The 16,336-nt window shown below is 34.8% G+C and overlaps 1 protein-coding gene across 2 annotated transcripts; it reads right to left on the bottom strand.

The window, feature by feature from the left end:
• Positions 1 to 162: 162 nt before the first annotated feature.
• Positions 163 to 15,379, bottom strand: tctn2 (tectonic family member 2). Of its 2 annotated transcripts, XM_067407212.1 has the most exons (18): positions 15,263 to 15,379; positions 14,885 to 14,998; positions 14,589 to 14,662; positions 11,218 to 11,419; positions 10,168 to 10,268; positions 8,446 to 8,645; positions 7,534 to 7,654; positions 7,315 to 7,453; positions 6,081 to 6,161; positions 5,369 to 5,482; positions 5,176 to 5,250; positions 4,975 to 5,064; positions 4,780 to 4,897; positions 4,578 to 4,681; positions 2,045 to 2,192; positions 1,742 to 1,885; positions 814 to 902; positions 163 to 401 (listed from the first exon to the last, which is right to left on the bottom strand). In XM_067407212.1, the coding sequence occupies exons 1-18, from the start codon at positions 15,348 to 15,350 to the stop codon at positions 286 to 288; spliced, it is 2,118 nt and encodes a 705-aa protein (XP_067263313.1). In that variant the 5' UTR covers positions 15,351 to 15,379; the 3' UTR covers positions 163 to 285. The 2 variants fall into 2 exon arrangements, with proteins under 2 accessions (XP_067263313.1, XP_067263314.1); XM_067407213.1 differs by lacking the exons at positions 163 to 401; positions 814 to 902 and having other exon boundaries at positions 1,750 to 1,885; positions 4,785 to 4,897.
• Positions 15,380 to 16,336: the final 957 nt, after the last annotated feature.

Below are 16,336 nucleotides of genomic sequence, written 5' to 3'. Positions count from 1 at the left end.
TATTAGTTAATATTATTATATGTGATAATTTGTTACATATATAGTAGTGGAAGAAACAAAACATTGTTTTTGCATATAAAATATGTATTTTTATTTCACATTGAATACTCAATAAAAAAAAGTACAAAAGTTATTTTCACAAAACATAATAAATATTTCATAACATATAAAAATTCATAAACCAGAAAAGAAAAATAATTCTATCTTTACAGCTATTTACAATTGAATATCAAATTTTATTTGATACATAATTGTCCTTTTCTATCTCTTTGCTCTCTCTCATCATCAAGCACTGCTCCATGCCTGTCTGATTTGTCTCCATGGCGTTCCTAAAACAGACGCAGCGATGAAGAAGAACACTAGAATAAGACCTTTAGCCAGAGCCTGGGAATATGGCTCACCTGCAAAAAAAGAAAATCATACTATAAGACTTAATCAAGGATTTAGGTTCACATTTTCGTACAAGGGAAACTTTACATTTTATTTTTAAATCACCTGTTTGGAGTTTACCTAAACAGTTATCTAAACCTAAACTGCAGTGTGACAAATTAAAAGCACAAATATTGTATGTGATCCCCAGATATAACAACGGTATACACAAAAATTACAATAATAGTTTTAGAAGAGGTACAGTATGTCACACTGCAGGACAACTACCTAAATACAGCAAAACATGAGGGATAACCTAGTTTACAACATGATGCCATTTCTGCACAAAACATACAAAAATGATATAGTATATAAAATGTTGCTGACTTTCATTGTTATTTCTGTCTTATTCTATTAGTAACCATAAGAAATTCAAGCTCTCACCAGTGTAGTATCTTGTGAGAGGGAACACCAGCTCAGGCCAGCACACATCGTTCCTGTCACAGTCAAACTCTGTGAAGTTAATGCTGAACCTGCAGAAGAGAAAATATTTTAATCAATGGGTTCACATACTTATGAATGGGGTTATTTTAATAAATTCAGCTATTGTTTTCTCTTGTGAACTAAATGCAAACATCTTTTATGTAAAATATCTTACTCAGGACAGTACTAAACAAAAAATAACATGCATTTTTTATTATCCCTCTTATTTTATTAAAATAATTCTCATTTTCACAGATTCTGCAAGGGGTTCACATACTTTTTCATGCCACTGTATATCGGCCACCATATCGGTAACGGCCGATATATGTTCATTTTTAATGTTATCGTTATCGGCTCAAAAAGAAAATTTGGCCAATATATTAAAGCCGATAAATAATGGATTTTTCCTTCAGCCGAGACACTTCAGATGTACACTGTCCAACATTATGGTTTTGAATTGCTTGATATGATTGAAATCACTTCGAAAAAGGAAAATACAGTTAAGTGCAATAAGTCTGTCATGTAGGCTACATAATATTATAATGAAAACATTATAATTGTGTGCCTGGGACATGGCAAATTTTGATAAAGAATTATCGTTTATCGGTATCTGCCAAATTTTTCATATTGGTGCATCCCTAAGAAATATGACAAACAATTTCTGTAAAAAATAACATTAAAAAATATAATGTCTTCATAATGTCGCAATATAATTTTCTAGGATTTATTTTATTTATATTCCAAAATAAATGTATTATTTATTGTACCTTTTCTCAGAAAAAAATAAAATAAAATGTAAAAAAAAATAAATACATTTAGAAATTAAAATGTAACTGTATATATTCAGTCAATCATCAAACTCAATGATATATGTGTGTTTATGACCCACCTGGATCTAGGGGGTTGTGTACTAAGAGGACTGTCAGTAAAGGTCACAGAAGAGGTCACAGGAAAATTTTGCATTAGCTCTGGGTTTACACAGGGGTTCATCCCGCCCATATCACACTCTATCCACCATGTTGTTTCTATGAAACTGAGAATTGGAAAAAGAATGAATGAGAAGCAAAATGTTCAAAACAGCCTATGCATTCAGATATATCAAGCTCAAACATTAATAAAAAGCTGTCATGTTTGCTATCAGGAAAGTGAGATGATAAGAACAATACAAAGGCTGAATGAAGCGGTCCTGTACCTAATCTCCACTGCTTGTATAACCATCTGGGGCACACCCTGCACCCTGCCCATGATGACGCTCCTCACGTGGATGTGGAGGTGGGTCGGAACAGCAGAACACTCTCCAATGCTGTCCTCTGCTGGCTGACTGGAGTTCTGTGGTGATGCTGAGACACACAAGAGCAATAACAAAGTTCATTCATTCATTTAAAGCAGTGGTTCTCAACTAGGCGCCGGAGCCCACTTGAATCATTGAATCAATTCGATTTCTAGGGCGGAGCAAATCCAAGCAAACAGGAAGCGGAGTAAACCAATCAGAGAAGGGCGGATATGACGTTAGCAAAGCGACAAGAGAGTCAACAGTGAAAAGTAAATAATGTGTTTTTGGTCATTTAAAACTGAATTCACGGCTGAATAGAACAAACTCTCGGGTCTCGCGTGCGCCATCTTTGTTGATATTGAAGGGACTTTCGCCGCACTAGAGTGACGCTGTTTACGTCACTGAAATAAACAAATCTGATTGCACGGTACGGTTTGGAGTTGACTCGAGGCGCGAAGGAGGGAGGACTGACCAGACTGATATATCTTGTAGAAGATATATCATTCTGGACTTGCCAGGCAAGGAGCCCACTAGAGGGCCTCAGCAAACTTCCAGGTTAGACCTAATAAAACTTAAAATGATTTAAATTTAATTATCTAAATTCACATGCAAAAAAATAAAAGTTCATTTTGTTTTAGTCCCCATGCAGTTGCAATATAGGCTATTATGCATATGTAGGAATATTTGGAGAATATAATACACTGTGCTGTAACATGCCTTTTGTTCATTATGTGTTATGTGCAATCAGCAACAAAATAAACCCTGACAGGATGCAACATTACAATAATTAATTACTGAACTGAAGTTGCCCGTTATCTTTTTTCAGTCACACTTTAGTTTAGGGTCCATTTCTCACTATTAACTAAGACTTTTGCCTCAATAAACTCCTAATCATTGCTTATTAATAGTTAGTAAGGTAGTTATTAAGTTTAGATATTGGGTAGGATTAAGTGATGCAGAAAAGACATTAATATGTGCTTTAGAAGTACTAATAAATAGCCAATATCTTAGTAATACGCATGCTAATAAGCAACTAATTCATAGTGACAATTCAACCCTAAACTAAAGTGTTACCCTTTTTTCAATGCAATTAATAAACACAAGATGGCACCAGTTGCATCTGACAACAGAATCACATCTAGAGAGCCATGTAATGAGCACCATTTAGATGTTAATTTAAAAGGTATAGTTCACCCAAAAATGAAAATTTGATGTTTATCAGCTTACCCCCAGTGCATCCAAGATGTAGGTGACATTTTTTCTTCAGTCGATCACAAATGATGATTTTTAACTGCAACCGCTGCCCTCTGTCATTCAAATCATTGCAGTAGATGGCAACTTCATCTATAAGAGTGAATAAACCTTGCTTAGACACATCCAAATGAAACCCTGCGGCTCGTGACGACACATTAATGTCCTAAGACACGAAACGATCGGTTTGTGAGAGAAACCGAACATTATTTATATAATTTTTTACCTCTAATACACCACTATGTCCAACTTCGTTCAGCTTCCGGTGAGTGAGGTCAGATCGCGCTCTGACAACGGAAGGGATGTCTCACGCTCATTGAAGTATATGGGCGAGACATCACTTCCGTCATCACAACGCGTTTTTTGACCTCACTAGCAGGAAGCTGAACGGAGTTGGACATAGTGGTGTATTAGAGTTAAAAATTATATAAATAATGTTCGGTTTCTCTCACAAACCGATCGTTTCGTGTCTTAGGACATTAATGTGTCGTTACGAGCCGCAGGGTTTCATTTGGATTTGTCTAAGCAAGGTTTATTCACTCTTATAGATGAAGTTCCCATCTACTGCAATTATTTGAATGACAGAGGGCAGCGGTTGCAGTTAAAAATCATCATTTGTGATCGACTGAAGAAAAAGTGTCACCTACATCTTGGATGCACTGGGGGTAAGCTGATAAACATCAAATTTTCATTTTTGGGTGAACTATCCCTTTAATTATCATGCTTAATTTAAAGATGGTTATCATTCCTTTATTAATAATACACCCTAATTTATATTTTAATCAGTAAATATTCTGTCACATGGAATACAAATTGACTTCACATATTATAAATCATCATTCATTTGTGGATTAATTTAAACATTCATTTAGTTTCTTAAATGTTCAAGTTTCTTTTTTATTTCATTTTACATTTTTTAAATGTCAGTTGGTGTTTAAAAGTAACATTAAAAACATCATTATACTATAAAACTTTGAAAATGAAACTGGATTAGTTAAGCAGATTGCTTAATGTTTGAAAGAGGGGAACCAAGGTTAACCACTTTAAATTTAACATACCAGTTTATAATGCAACTTTTACTTTTGGCCCACGGACCTAAATCAAGTTTGATTTTTGGCCCTTTGTTGTCAAAAGTTTGTGAACCTCTGCTGCTCTTGATATATTACACATTTTACAGATAATTATATGATGTAGTGCTCACTAGTAATGTTGACCCAATCCACTAGGTTGGAAAAGTTTGGTTTTCCCATTGTGGAGACGAGTGTAGCAGTCACTAATCCAGCTAGGACAGCACGCACCGTTTCTCTGTGAAATGACATGCAAAAGAAAGACGCATGTCTAATGAAGCTGTTCTATAGGAATCTACTGTATTGTGTTCAAAACCCTTCGGCAGCGTTACTCACCTCACCTGGCTGCACTGTGTCATATTCAGCAAACTCACAGGAATCATACAGCCTGATGTGGAGTTGATCCCAAACAGAGCTGGTCTCAGTTCAGCAGAAGAGCACAGTCCATCTCCACCTGCAGAGGAAACCGCACAGGATCAAAGTAATATTTTTTGTAGTCCTGTATGGATGAATATGAATATGTTACACTACCTGGCTGCCAGAGATTGATCTGGGCCCTCTGTATAACATCTGTAGCAGAGTCCAAAATGCCACCAATCACTGGCCTCTTCACCAGGTAACCTGTCCAAATATAAGTATTGCATAATAAATTATTCCTTGCCAGCTCTGATTTGGATTATTTCTAAACAATGTTCCTGAGCATCTGAAGGGAGTTACGGGAGTTGCTTTAACCTGGATTGCCAGAGTTTGGTTGAGAGGTTTCATTTCCGTTGACAAACACTGCAGAATATCTTCTGGTCAAAGATACTAGATGGGAGGTGAGAGGTAAGATACAAAAAAAAACATGATAAAGAGATGCATTCCATAAAAAAAACAGGTGCAGTGAAGAGGTGGTGTCAACAGGAAGACAATAGTTGTGACTCACCAGGTAGAGTGATGTTTGCTGTGGTTCGTTTCACAGTAATGGCAGTGAGGCCATTCTCTCTCCAGTAAAGAGTGTAACGCAAGGCCACAATGACATTATCACACTGTTGTGGCTCTAAAAAACAATTATACAATGAAAAGATCCATGTTACTACAATGTTTCTAAAAAAAACTTTAGTACATTTTTTCTGTATTATTATTTGATATGTACACTACCATTCAAACATTCTGGGTTGGTAAGATTTGTAATGCATTTATTTAATCAGATATACAGTAATAATATTAATATAAATAAAATATTACTACAATTTTGAATTACTATTTTCTATTTTATTATGTTTTAAAATTTATTTCTGTGATGGCAAAGCTGAATTTTCAGAATCATTACTCCAGAAATCCTACAGAAATCATTCTAATATGCTGATTTGCTCAAGAAACATTTCTTATTATTTTCAGCTGAAAACAGTTGTGCTGCTAAATATTTTTGTGGAAACCGTGATATATTTTTTTAGGATTCTATGATGAATACAAAGAACAAAAGAACAATATTCAAAAACTGAATATTGAAACCAAACTGAAATCTTTGAACATTGTAAATGTCCACTGAATAAAAAAACATATTCACCCCAAACTTTTGAACGCTAGTGTATATTATTGTATTATATGTAATTATATTTAAATAAATAACTGCTGAAAACGTTAATGCAACTGACCAGATATGGGCTCAAGAGAATTTGACAGAAATAATCTAAGGTCATCGGCTACTTCATCCACAACGCTGACTGTGACCACACCTGGAAAGAGTGCAAACATAAGAACATATGCATATGTGAATGCTTACTCAGAAAGACAAGGCGATCAATAGATTCATAAGCTATATTTACATATTTGAAGCATATCATTGAGGGTAGATTCACGATTCCCACGCTCTTCCTTAAAAGCATAAAGTTGTATTCTAAAACACTGTTAAATGAGTAAAAGGAACACTGGGAAGGACATTTTCATACTTCTTTACGTAATAGCACATGGAAGATGTCAGCATAGCATAAAAAGATTTTAGATTTTCTCACATTGGAATATGTTTTATCAGATATGGAGACTTTAATTTTTTTTAAAAAAAGATAAGAATCGTTGGTACTGAATGTATGTTTGATTCTACATACTGTATTATGTTACGCAGAGGGGTTTTTGTTGTTGTGCCCAAGCTATGCTTTGCATGTGTTTTTCTCCTTCCCTCTCTCTCCCCACAGAGCAACTGTTAACACCTGACTTCATTAATGAGTATCCAGTTGTGATTGGATGATGGGAGGGGAGAGAGAGTATTTAAGCTGCAGCTATCATCAGAGCAGTGTTGGTGGTGGCTTGACTGTGTGCAACAGTTTTGAAGTCTCATCTGCAACCCCAGACTTGATGTTATGTTCAAGCAAGTAGACGGTGGCTCTGTGTATCTTTACCTCATTTGTTGAACTTATTGAAGTAGAGTTTCTGTCCTTTGTCTCTCTTATTACACTCTATAATTTAGATTTAAAAGATAGAAGTGGTAACATGGGTGGGTGTCTTTTTTTTAATTGAACTTTTTCTCCTGTTTATGTTAGCTAGGGAGTTAGCTCTGTACTTTTCTTTTAGTTTAGGTAATTTGGTTAATGAGGAGTTAGATTGATTTATGTTTGTTGTTTTGGCAATATCCCCTTTGAATCTGATACCCTTATTTTTCTTTTGACTTTGCTTGAATAATAATTTCTTTTGTGAAATATGTGGTTATTTGAGTTGTTGTGAAACAACTCTGGGTCCGGAGATGGGGTGGCTTCATGCTGTTGCACATTCATTCTGCTGTTGCCTTCCTCCTCTAGACCAATCAGGAAATCGTAACAATTATGTTGTAATATGCGGTCTATGTTCTTGTGTTTGGTTGAGGAAAGCAAATAAACCGTCATACTGAATATTTACCTCCCCATCCATCTTTAACATCCACCCTCAGGTCATCAGATGGTGATGGACAGGACTGCAGCCTCCTCACACACTGAGACTCAAAGTTTTCCAAAAATGCTACTGGAGCGTTGTCTGCACACTGGCCCAGTCCAGAGTTCTGCTCAGTAGACAGACACACACATGCATGAATGAGTGCACTCATATAAAATGACAGATACACTAGCAATGTTATCTAACCTGTGGGATGGTGAAGTATTTGTCATCCTTAGTGAATACTGGATCCCCCTGGCGGTAGTTAATGGGAGGTACAGCAGCTGTCATAAGCGGGGCTTGGAATGATGGACTGGGCTTTGGGGAGCTGTAAAAAAAGAAAATTTCCAAAGATGCACTACTGTTCAAAGCTTTGGGGTTTTTCTATAGAAATCAATAGTTTTATCCAGCAAGGATGCATTAAATTGACCAAAAGTGACAATAAAGACATTTAAAATGTTACAAAGAATTTCTGTTTCAAATAACTTGACCCAGTAATATTAACACTTTTTCTATTTTTATTTATTTAAAAAAAAATAATAATAATTTTGCTATGAGCAATAACTGGGACTTGACATGGCACTTGCATACTGTTGCACTCGTATTGATTTGATTCCTTCTATTGTTCTCACTTGTAAGTTGTTTTGGAGAAAAGTGTCTGCTAAGTGATTAAATGTCAATGTAAAAATAAATGCTTTTCTTTTTAAATTACTATTCATAAAAAATACTGAAATAACACTATATCTCAGCTTTCAAAAAAAATATTAAACAGCAGAACTGTTTTCAGGATTGATAAGAAATGTTTCTTGAGCAAATCAGCATATTAGAATGATTTCTGAAGGATCATGTGACACTGAAGACTGGAGTAATGATGCTGAAAGTTCAGCTTTGCCATCACAGAAATAAATTACATTTTAAAATATATTCAAATAGAAAACACTTCACAATATTACTGTTTTTGCTATATTTTTGATCAAATAAAAACAGCCTTGGTGAGCATTTCTTACTGACCCCAAACTTTTGAACAGTAGTGTATTTTTGAGCAAGTCTAATAATACATGGAGATATACATCTGAAACTGTATAGAAGATATTGCACTGAAAAACTTCCACTTCTTACACTGTCTGACCATTGTAGAAAAGTCCCAGAAAGGGGTTGTTGTCTGATGGAGAGGTGACACAGAGAAAGGGGAACCAATCAGGGTCATTTTCAGAGGACTGAGTGTAGCACTGATACTCTGGAACAGGACTGAAACTTCCCCCGAAAGGTCCAGGAAGACACTGAGTCGCAAATAACTGCAGTACTTCTTGAGTGCAGTCCTAAAAGAGGAAATATACACTAATAAATACACAAGAATTTATCATGCGCTCCTTTGTTGATGTCTGCATCTCAGATAAGCTTTACAAAACATCCCCTTAGGAATGACCAGCGTGATTTTTAGTAAAATGTACTCATAAAATGGTAAAAACTAATTGGATGTTATTCTTATGAGATAATTGTGATGCTGCAATTTTTTTCTTAGTATCAAAGTATTCAAAGTATCAAACTATGCAGTAATAGCTGCTAAGGTAGGATGGGTTATTAAAGTCAGCATTAAATCAAAATTGACAATTCTTTTTTTTGCAATATTGCAGTACTATTATAAATTATTTATCCATGCACATAATTTAAAGGTGCCGTAGAACGTCTTTTTAAAAGATGTAATATAAGTCTAAGGTGTCCCCTGAATGTGTCTGTGAAGTTTCAGCTCAAAATACCCCATAGATTTTTTTTTATTTTTTTTTTTAATTGCCTATTTTGGGGCATCATTAAACATGAGCCGATTCAGGCTGCGGCCCCTTTAAATTCTCGTGCTCCCCACCCCCGGAGCTCATGCTTGCCTTAAACAGCATAAGTTCACACAGCTAATATAACCCTCAAAATGGATGTTTACAAAGTGTACGTCATGCAACATGTCTAATCGCGCAAGTGCAGTGTTTATTTGAATGTTTACATTTGATTCTGAACCACATTTAACAGTACATTAGCAACATGCTAACAAAACATTAAAAAGACAATTTACAAATATCACTAAAAATATCATATTATCATGGATCATGTCAGTTATTATTGCTCCATCTGCCATTTTTCACTATTGTTCTTGCTTGCTTACCTAGTCTGATGATTCAGCTGTGCACAGATCCAGACGTTAATACTGGCTGCCCTTGTCTAATGCCATTCATAATGTTGGGAACATGGGCTGGCATATGCAAATATTGGGGGCGTACATATTAATGATCCCGACTGTTACGTAACAGTCTGTGTATGTTGAGATTCGCCTGTTCTTCTGAGGTCTTTTAAACAAATGGGATTTATATAAGAAGGAGGAAACAATGGCGTTTGAGACTCACTGAATGTAATTTCCATGTACTGAACTTGTTATTTGACTATGCCAAGATAAATTAAATTTTTAAATTTAGGGCACCTTTAAAAAAAATCATATTTTTAATCAAAATAACTTCTACTGCCTATTTCAGCGACATCTCTCCTGATGATGTGTTTTACTAGCGTGAGGGCGGGACAACCTGTCACTCACATGAAATCGACCAATAGCAAACCACAAACATCCAACCATCCAATCAATTCCTCATGGACTGTCCTAATTTTTTTTCTTGTTCAAGAATCCGTTTCACTCAGATATACATTACAATATGGACGAAAAGACTATCACAACTTCAAAGGGTCAACTGGATCAACAGCAGAATCCCATTGAAAAGCACTGATGTAATAGAGACAGATGTTCAACTGTCCACCTATTATGATTAAATATATTCTAAACCTTCTCCAAGCTTTAAGTATTACCTGGTCACAACAGCAGCGTATGTCACACTCTCCAAGGGAAATATCACATGGGCAGCTGCCGAGAGGCTGAAACACTTGGTTGGGAATGGCTGTTTTATTTTCTGCAAAAAATTAAATATGTATTATGATATAGTACAAGAAACATTAACATATTCAAAAGATTCCTCTATGAAAAAGTACTATAGTGGTACCATGGTACAAATGATGGTATCAGATGGTAATCAGATGGTAATGCCATGATAACATACATTTGGCAGACACTTTTATCTGAAGTGACTTACAGTACATTGCATTCAAGGTATACATTTAATAATTTCATGCGTTCCATGCTCTACTGCTTGTGATGTTCCTCAAATGTACTTCTGCTAAATTAATAAATGCCAACAAAAATGTTTAAGTGACAGTAATATTAAATGAACCATGGAATTTGATGGTACTTCAAGAATACCGGAGTACCACAGAATAGCTGATGTGGCTTCATTTCATAATTGATGAATTTTGTAACATCGACACAGTTATTGAACTAAACTGAATCAACAATGAACTGACTTGAGCTGAAAAATTACACTATTGTCTCTTTCAGAGCTGCTTTAGGTTACACTTTATTTCGATACTCCACTTTAGACATTCTATTAACTATAAGCACCGTTGCAACTTCATGTCATCAAACTCTCATTAATTTGCATGTCATCTAACTCTCAGAGTATCAGTGGACTGTTAAAGTAAGATTAAGATTATGGTTAGTAGAATAAGTTGATATGTACTTGCAAATTTACATACAGTCAGTAGAATGTCTTTTGGGGAGCATCAAATAAAGTGCTAGCAGATATTAAGTAGACAGTCTACTAATGCTCTAATGACTTGTAGCTGACATGTAGTTGCAAAGTTACTTATAGTTCATAGAATGTATAATTGTATAAAGTGCTAAATAAATAAATGTTACTTGACTTGACTACTTAAAAACAACAACAGCAGTACCACAATGGTACTAAAAACCACTAGGTTGTACTACAGCACTTCATATTCAGTAACATGTAAAGGGACACTAACCCGAAGGGGGTTTGTTGGGGAAGATCTGGGCATAAATCTGGGTCTGTATAATGAGTGAGGCTTTGAGGGTTTCATCAGCACATGCAGACACAAGTAGAGTCTCCTGGAGGCAGAGTGGATCCAGGCAGCAGTCTGGGACAGATGTTTCATTCCCACACAGCTGAAGACTGCGGTTGAGACTCAGTCGCACCAGGAAGGCATTCTGATATATTGGTATTCAACAGAAAGAATATAGTGGTATTCAATAATGCAAAGTTCCAGTATGGCAGGTGTTTTGCCTCGTTTTCCTCAATGTATAAATTTGGACATTACTCTTTGAAATGAAGAGCATATACACTACTGTTCAAAATTTTTGGGTCAGTAAGATTTTTATTTAAGAAATTAAATTGCTGTTCACATCAAAAACGATAACGATAAAGAGAACTATAATAATAAGTATATTAGCATCCAGTTTGATGTCTGACGCTTTAAATGCTTGAGCTCTATAAAGAAAGGATAAATTCTGATTGGCTATCAAAAATTGTTCTGAATATCTGATATCTTCTTTTAGCCATTTTCATTATAGTTTTGGTGTGGACTTTTATATTTAGAATATAAGAATGCATTTAACCATTATTATTTATCAAAGAATACTGAAAACAAATCACCGTTTCCACTAAAATATTAGGCAGCACAACTGTTTTCAACATTGATAATAATAAGAAATGTTTCTTGAGCAGCAAATATTAGCAGCATATTAGAATGATTTCTGAAGGATCATGTGACACTGAAGACTGGAGTAATGGTGCTGAAAATTCAGCTTTGATCACAGGAATACATTTAATTTTAATATATATTAAAATAGAAAACAGTTATTTTGAATTGTATTAATATTTCACAATATTACTTTTTTTTTTAGCCTTGCTGAGAATAAGAGACTTTTCAAAAACATTAATAAAAAAAATCGGTAACACTTTACAGTGTTTAGTAATACATAAACTAACACAAACTAATAATGAGCAATATATTTTTACAGCATATATTTTTATTAGTTAATAAAATGTTCATGTTAGTTCAGTGCATTGACTAATGTTAACAGATTGATCTTAAATGTATTAGTATGCTGAGATTAACAATAAGATTAATAAATGCAGTAAAAGAACTGTTCATTGTTAGTTCACGTTAAAGGGTTAGTTCACGCAAAAATGAAAATAATGTCATTAATTACTCACCCTCGTGCCGTTCAACACCCGTTAGGCCTTCGTTCATCTTCAGAACACAAATTAAGATATTTTTGTTGAAATCTGATGATTCAGTGTCATAGCCAGCAATGACATTTCCTCTCTCAAGATCCATAAAGGTACTAAAAACGTATTTAAAACAGTTCATGTGAGAACAGTGGTTCAATATTAATATTATAAAGAGATGAGAATATTTTTGGAGCGCCAAAAAAACAAAATAACAACTTACAGTATATAGTGATGGCTGATTTCAAAACACTGCTTTATGAAGCTTTGGAGCATTGTGAATCTTTTGTGTCAAATCAGCGGTTCGGATCACTAATGTCAAGTGATTTCAGCAGTTTGGTGGTTTGACACGCGATCTGAATCATGATTCGACACAAAAGATTCATAACGCTCCGAAGCTTCATGAAGCAGTGTTTTGAAATCGGCCATCACTAAATATTCTCGTCACTTTATGATATTAATATTGAACCACTGTACTCACATGAACTGATTCAAATATGTTTTTAGTACATTAATGGATCTTGAGAGAGGAAATGTCATTGCGCCCTATGGAAGCCTCATGGAGCCATCGGATTTCAACAAAAATATCTTAATTTGTGTTCCGAAGATGAACGAAGGTCTTACGGGTGTGGAACGACATGATGGTGAGTAATAAATGACAGAATTTTAATTTCTGGGTGAACTAACCCTTTAACTAATTTAGTTATTGTACTAATTTTCACAAATGTATCCTTTTTGTAAAGTGTTAAAAATCTTACCCACCCCCAACGTTTGAACGGTAATGTGGTATTTTTCAGGGTAGCTGTGGGATTCTTGTCATCTATGGGCCTTGGGCTGTGTTTATGAAACCCTGAGGCAGAAGTTTAAAAAATAACATAATACATAATTTAGCGTGAGGAGGAATACGGTGGAAAAGGGGAATATCTCGGAAACCAACCTCCTTCTGGCCCCTCTCTGCTTGAGGCCATTCCTTCGATAATCACACTTCTAAACTCCAACGGCAATCTTCTGGTATGTCATTGCAGTTTGTCAAACTTGAATGTCAGGGATATTCCCATCACATTAGTCTAGTTTTCACATGAACAATAGATATTAATGTACACATTTCAAGAAAGTCAGATCCATTTCCAAATTATGAGCTGATATCAGTAATATTGTTAAATATTATTACAATTTAAAATAACAATTTTCTGTTTATTTTAAAATAAACAGACATTTTAAAATTAAATTTATTCCTGTGATCAAATCTGAATTTTCAGCATCATTACTCCAGTCTTCAGTGTCACATGATCCTTCAGAAATCATTCTAATATGATGATTTGATGCTGAAGAAACATTTATTATTAAATTATCAATGTTGAAAACAGTTGCGCTGCTTCATATTTGTTTGTGGAAAACATGGATTCTTTGATTACTAGAAAGTTCTATAGATAAGAACTGACATTTTAATATCTTTACTGTCACTTTTGATCAATTTAATGCATCTCTGCTCAATAAAAATATTATTTCCTTAATTTAATAAAAAAATGTACAGACACCAAACTACCGAACGGTAGTGTATGTTCTTAGAAGATACTTCTTAGAAGAGCAACTTAAAAGAAAGTGCCATTTTACAATGTGAAATTACCAGAAAATGTTTTTTTTGATTACTGTACATTTGAATGCTCTATTAAACTCTAAAGCACCTGTGATGCAAACACGTTTAATAATGTTGCAAACACCCGTGCTGACTGAGGTGCCTAAAGAAATACAAAGAAAAGTAATTTTTCATTTTACCAAGACATCGCCCAAAAGATTATTATTAATCCCTGGGCAAGTTCCGGAGCTCATAATATGCAGCTCCCTACAAACTATTTCCCTGATAAGGGGGAATTTCAGTCACGCGTAGGTGATCACACCCTGCCTAATGATAGGTTAACTGGAATAAAAGTTAATAATACAGTTTGCATTTTCCTGTTACTTCACCGGGGACTTTACAAGTCCATTTCTTGATGTGTTGATGCTTGTTAACTACTGGAAATGTTTTCCATGCTTCATAAATTTTCCATGTTGCTAATTTTAAGTAACTTCTAAACAGAATGAAGATACAGTATTTGCCCTTCTATACTGCATAAACCTACAGTTAATGTGGCAGAATCAACTCACCTTCCCAATTAATTCATATGAAAGATTCCACTGCGTTTGATAAACCGGCATACAAGATGAAGATGGAATGCTACCTGAAGAGGTTCACAATCAAAACATTGGTTGAAGCTCAAATATTACAGTGTCCATGTGTAACACTTTACAATCCATTAGTTAACATGAACTAACAATGCTTCTAAAAGTATTGCTGCTTGTTAATTAATGCATTAATTAATGTTAACTAATGGGAGCTCATTGTAAAGTGTCACATATGTGTGTGTAGGTGTTTGAATAGAAATGTTGTGGTAATTGTCTACCTGTTGCATTTGAGGATGAAACAGCACTGAGGCTGAAGGAAATGCCAGACACGTTTCCAACCAGAAATGATGATATTCTTGGACCAGATGCCAGAAGAAACGCAGGCTGAAACACTGAAATAATCATACATTCTCTATTGATTTCAGATTTATATTACGGTTGACTTTGGAATATAAGGGTTTATTTAAATACCACTGAAGTTATTAATGAATACATGCTTAATTTACATTATTAACATATGTTTTAATTATACATTCAAGTTTGCGCTTCTCCATGGCAACAAGATGTTTACTAGCAGTTATCCAGCTAGCTGACTTTGTTTTTGTCATGTTCACGGATTTTCTTATTGATATTTAATTTGTTCAAAGCACACTTACCAACATTACAGATAGTTCCGTCATTTAAGAGCATAAAAATTATACACAGAAAATTAAATACGACGTGAGAGTCTGAAAATCGTGTCATATTGCGGAGTTGGTATGATTAGCCCTCTTCTTCGTGTTTGTTTGACGGCGCTACACAGAAGAGATCATATCAGCTCATTAGCGCCGCTCACTGGCGTGTAGAGTTAGAGTGTGTGTGCTTGTGAAGCTGTCAAATCAGAGAGAATCCCAACAGAAGCAAAATCTCCATACAGAGACACTGAATAATGTCTTTATGGACTAAAAGCCAAAAGTTGTATTTTAGAGATAGGGTTAGTCTACAATAATTGTAATTCACTTTATTTAAGGACTCAATAAAACGTTCCTCACATAAATCAGCTCACATATGTGTTCAGTGCTGGGTACTTACAAATTATCTTGCACCATATTGATATAAAAATACAAAGAGAAAGAACATATCTTCCATTCTTTTTATTAACAACATGAAGTACATTAAATGTCAAGAGTTTCCCAAACTGGAGTTTGGAAAGAACTGTAAGGAGTTTGTGACAAATAAATCATAAAAATAAAAAACAATCAAAATAAACACTTAGGTTACTTAAAAAAAAGATTAAATATTTTTTTTGTTCACCTGCATGTTGTTGTGTGACCATTATCTGACAAAAGAACCTGCAAATGCATTTAGATTATTGACTTAAAGGTACAATATGTAATATTTTCTGTCCGCTAGAGGTCGCTAGAGGCCTTTTCACAACAAAGGCGTAGCTTGATGACGCCAAGTTTGAGCGTGGAATCTTGGGACATGTGGGCTGCTTCCGAAAACCTAGGTAGCTGTCTTGCTGTCTCGCTATCTTATAAGAGAATGACTTGTATGGCAGCGTTTGTGCATTAAGGTACCTCACGAAATTGATTTTGGACAGACTTCTGAGGCAGTGTAACAGTTTAATGATCTACAGCAATATTGCGTGAGCTTTGGTGAGAACTAAACAAATATTTAATTACTACAGTAGTAATTTTGCGAGAGAAATTATATCAGAATTGAAATATGTTGATCAAATTCGTACATTT

This window comes from Chanodichthys erythropterus, chromosome 13, assembly GCF_024489055.1.
Source record: "Chanodichthys erythropterus isolate Z2021 chromosome 13, ASM2448905v1, whole genome shotgun sequence".
Classification (NCBI taxonomy): domain Eukaryota; kingdom Metazoa; phylum Chordata; class Actinopteri; order Cypriniformes; family Xenocyprididae; genus Chanodichthys; species Chanodichthys erythropterus.
Note: the sequence above shows the minus strand (reverse complement) of the source record. Positions and strands in the feature narration are given on the sequence as shown.

Bases quoted from the DNA above. Each gene is read 5' to 3' on its own strand.
- tctn2 (XM_067407212.1), bottom strand. From the start codon at position 15,350: ATGACACGATTTTCAGACTCTCACGTCGTATTTAATTTTCTGTGTATA. The intron at 11,420-14,588 runs GTGAGTTGATTC...CCAATATATCAG, and splicing joins CATATGAATTAATTGGGAAG to AATGCCTTCCTGGTGCGACT. The intron at 10,269-11,217 runs GTTAGTGTCCCT...AATTTTTTGCAG, and splicing joins CCCCAACAAACCCCCTTCGG to AAAATAAAACAGCCATTCCC.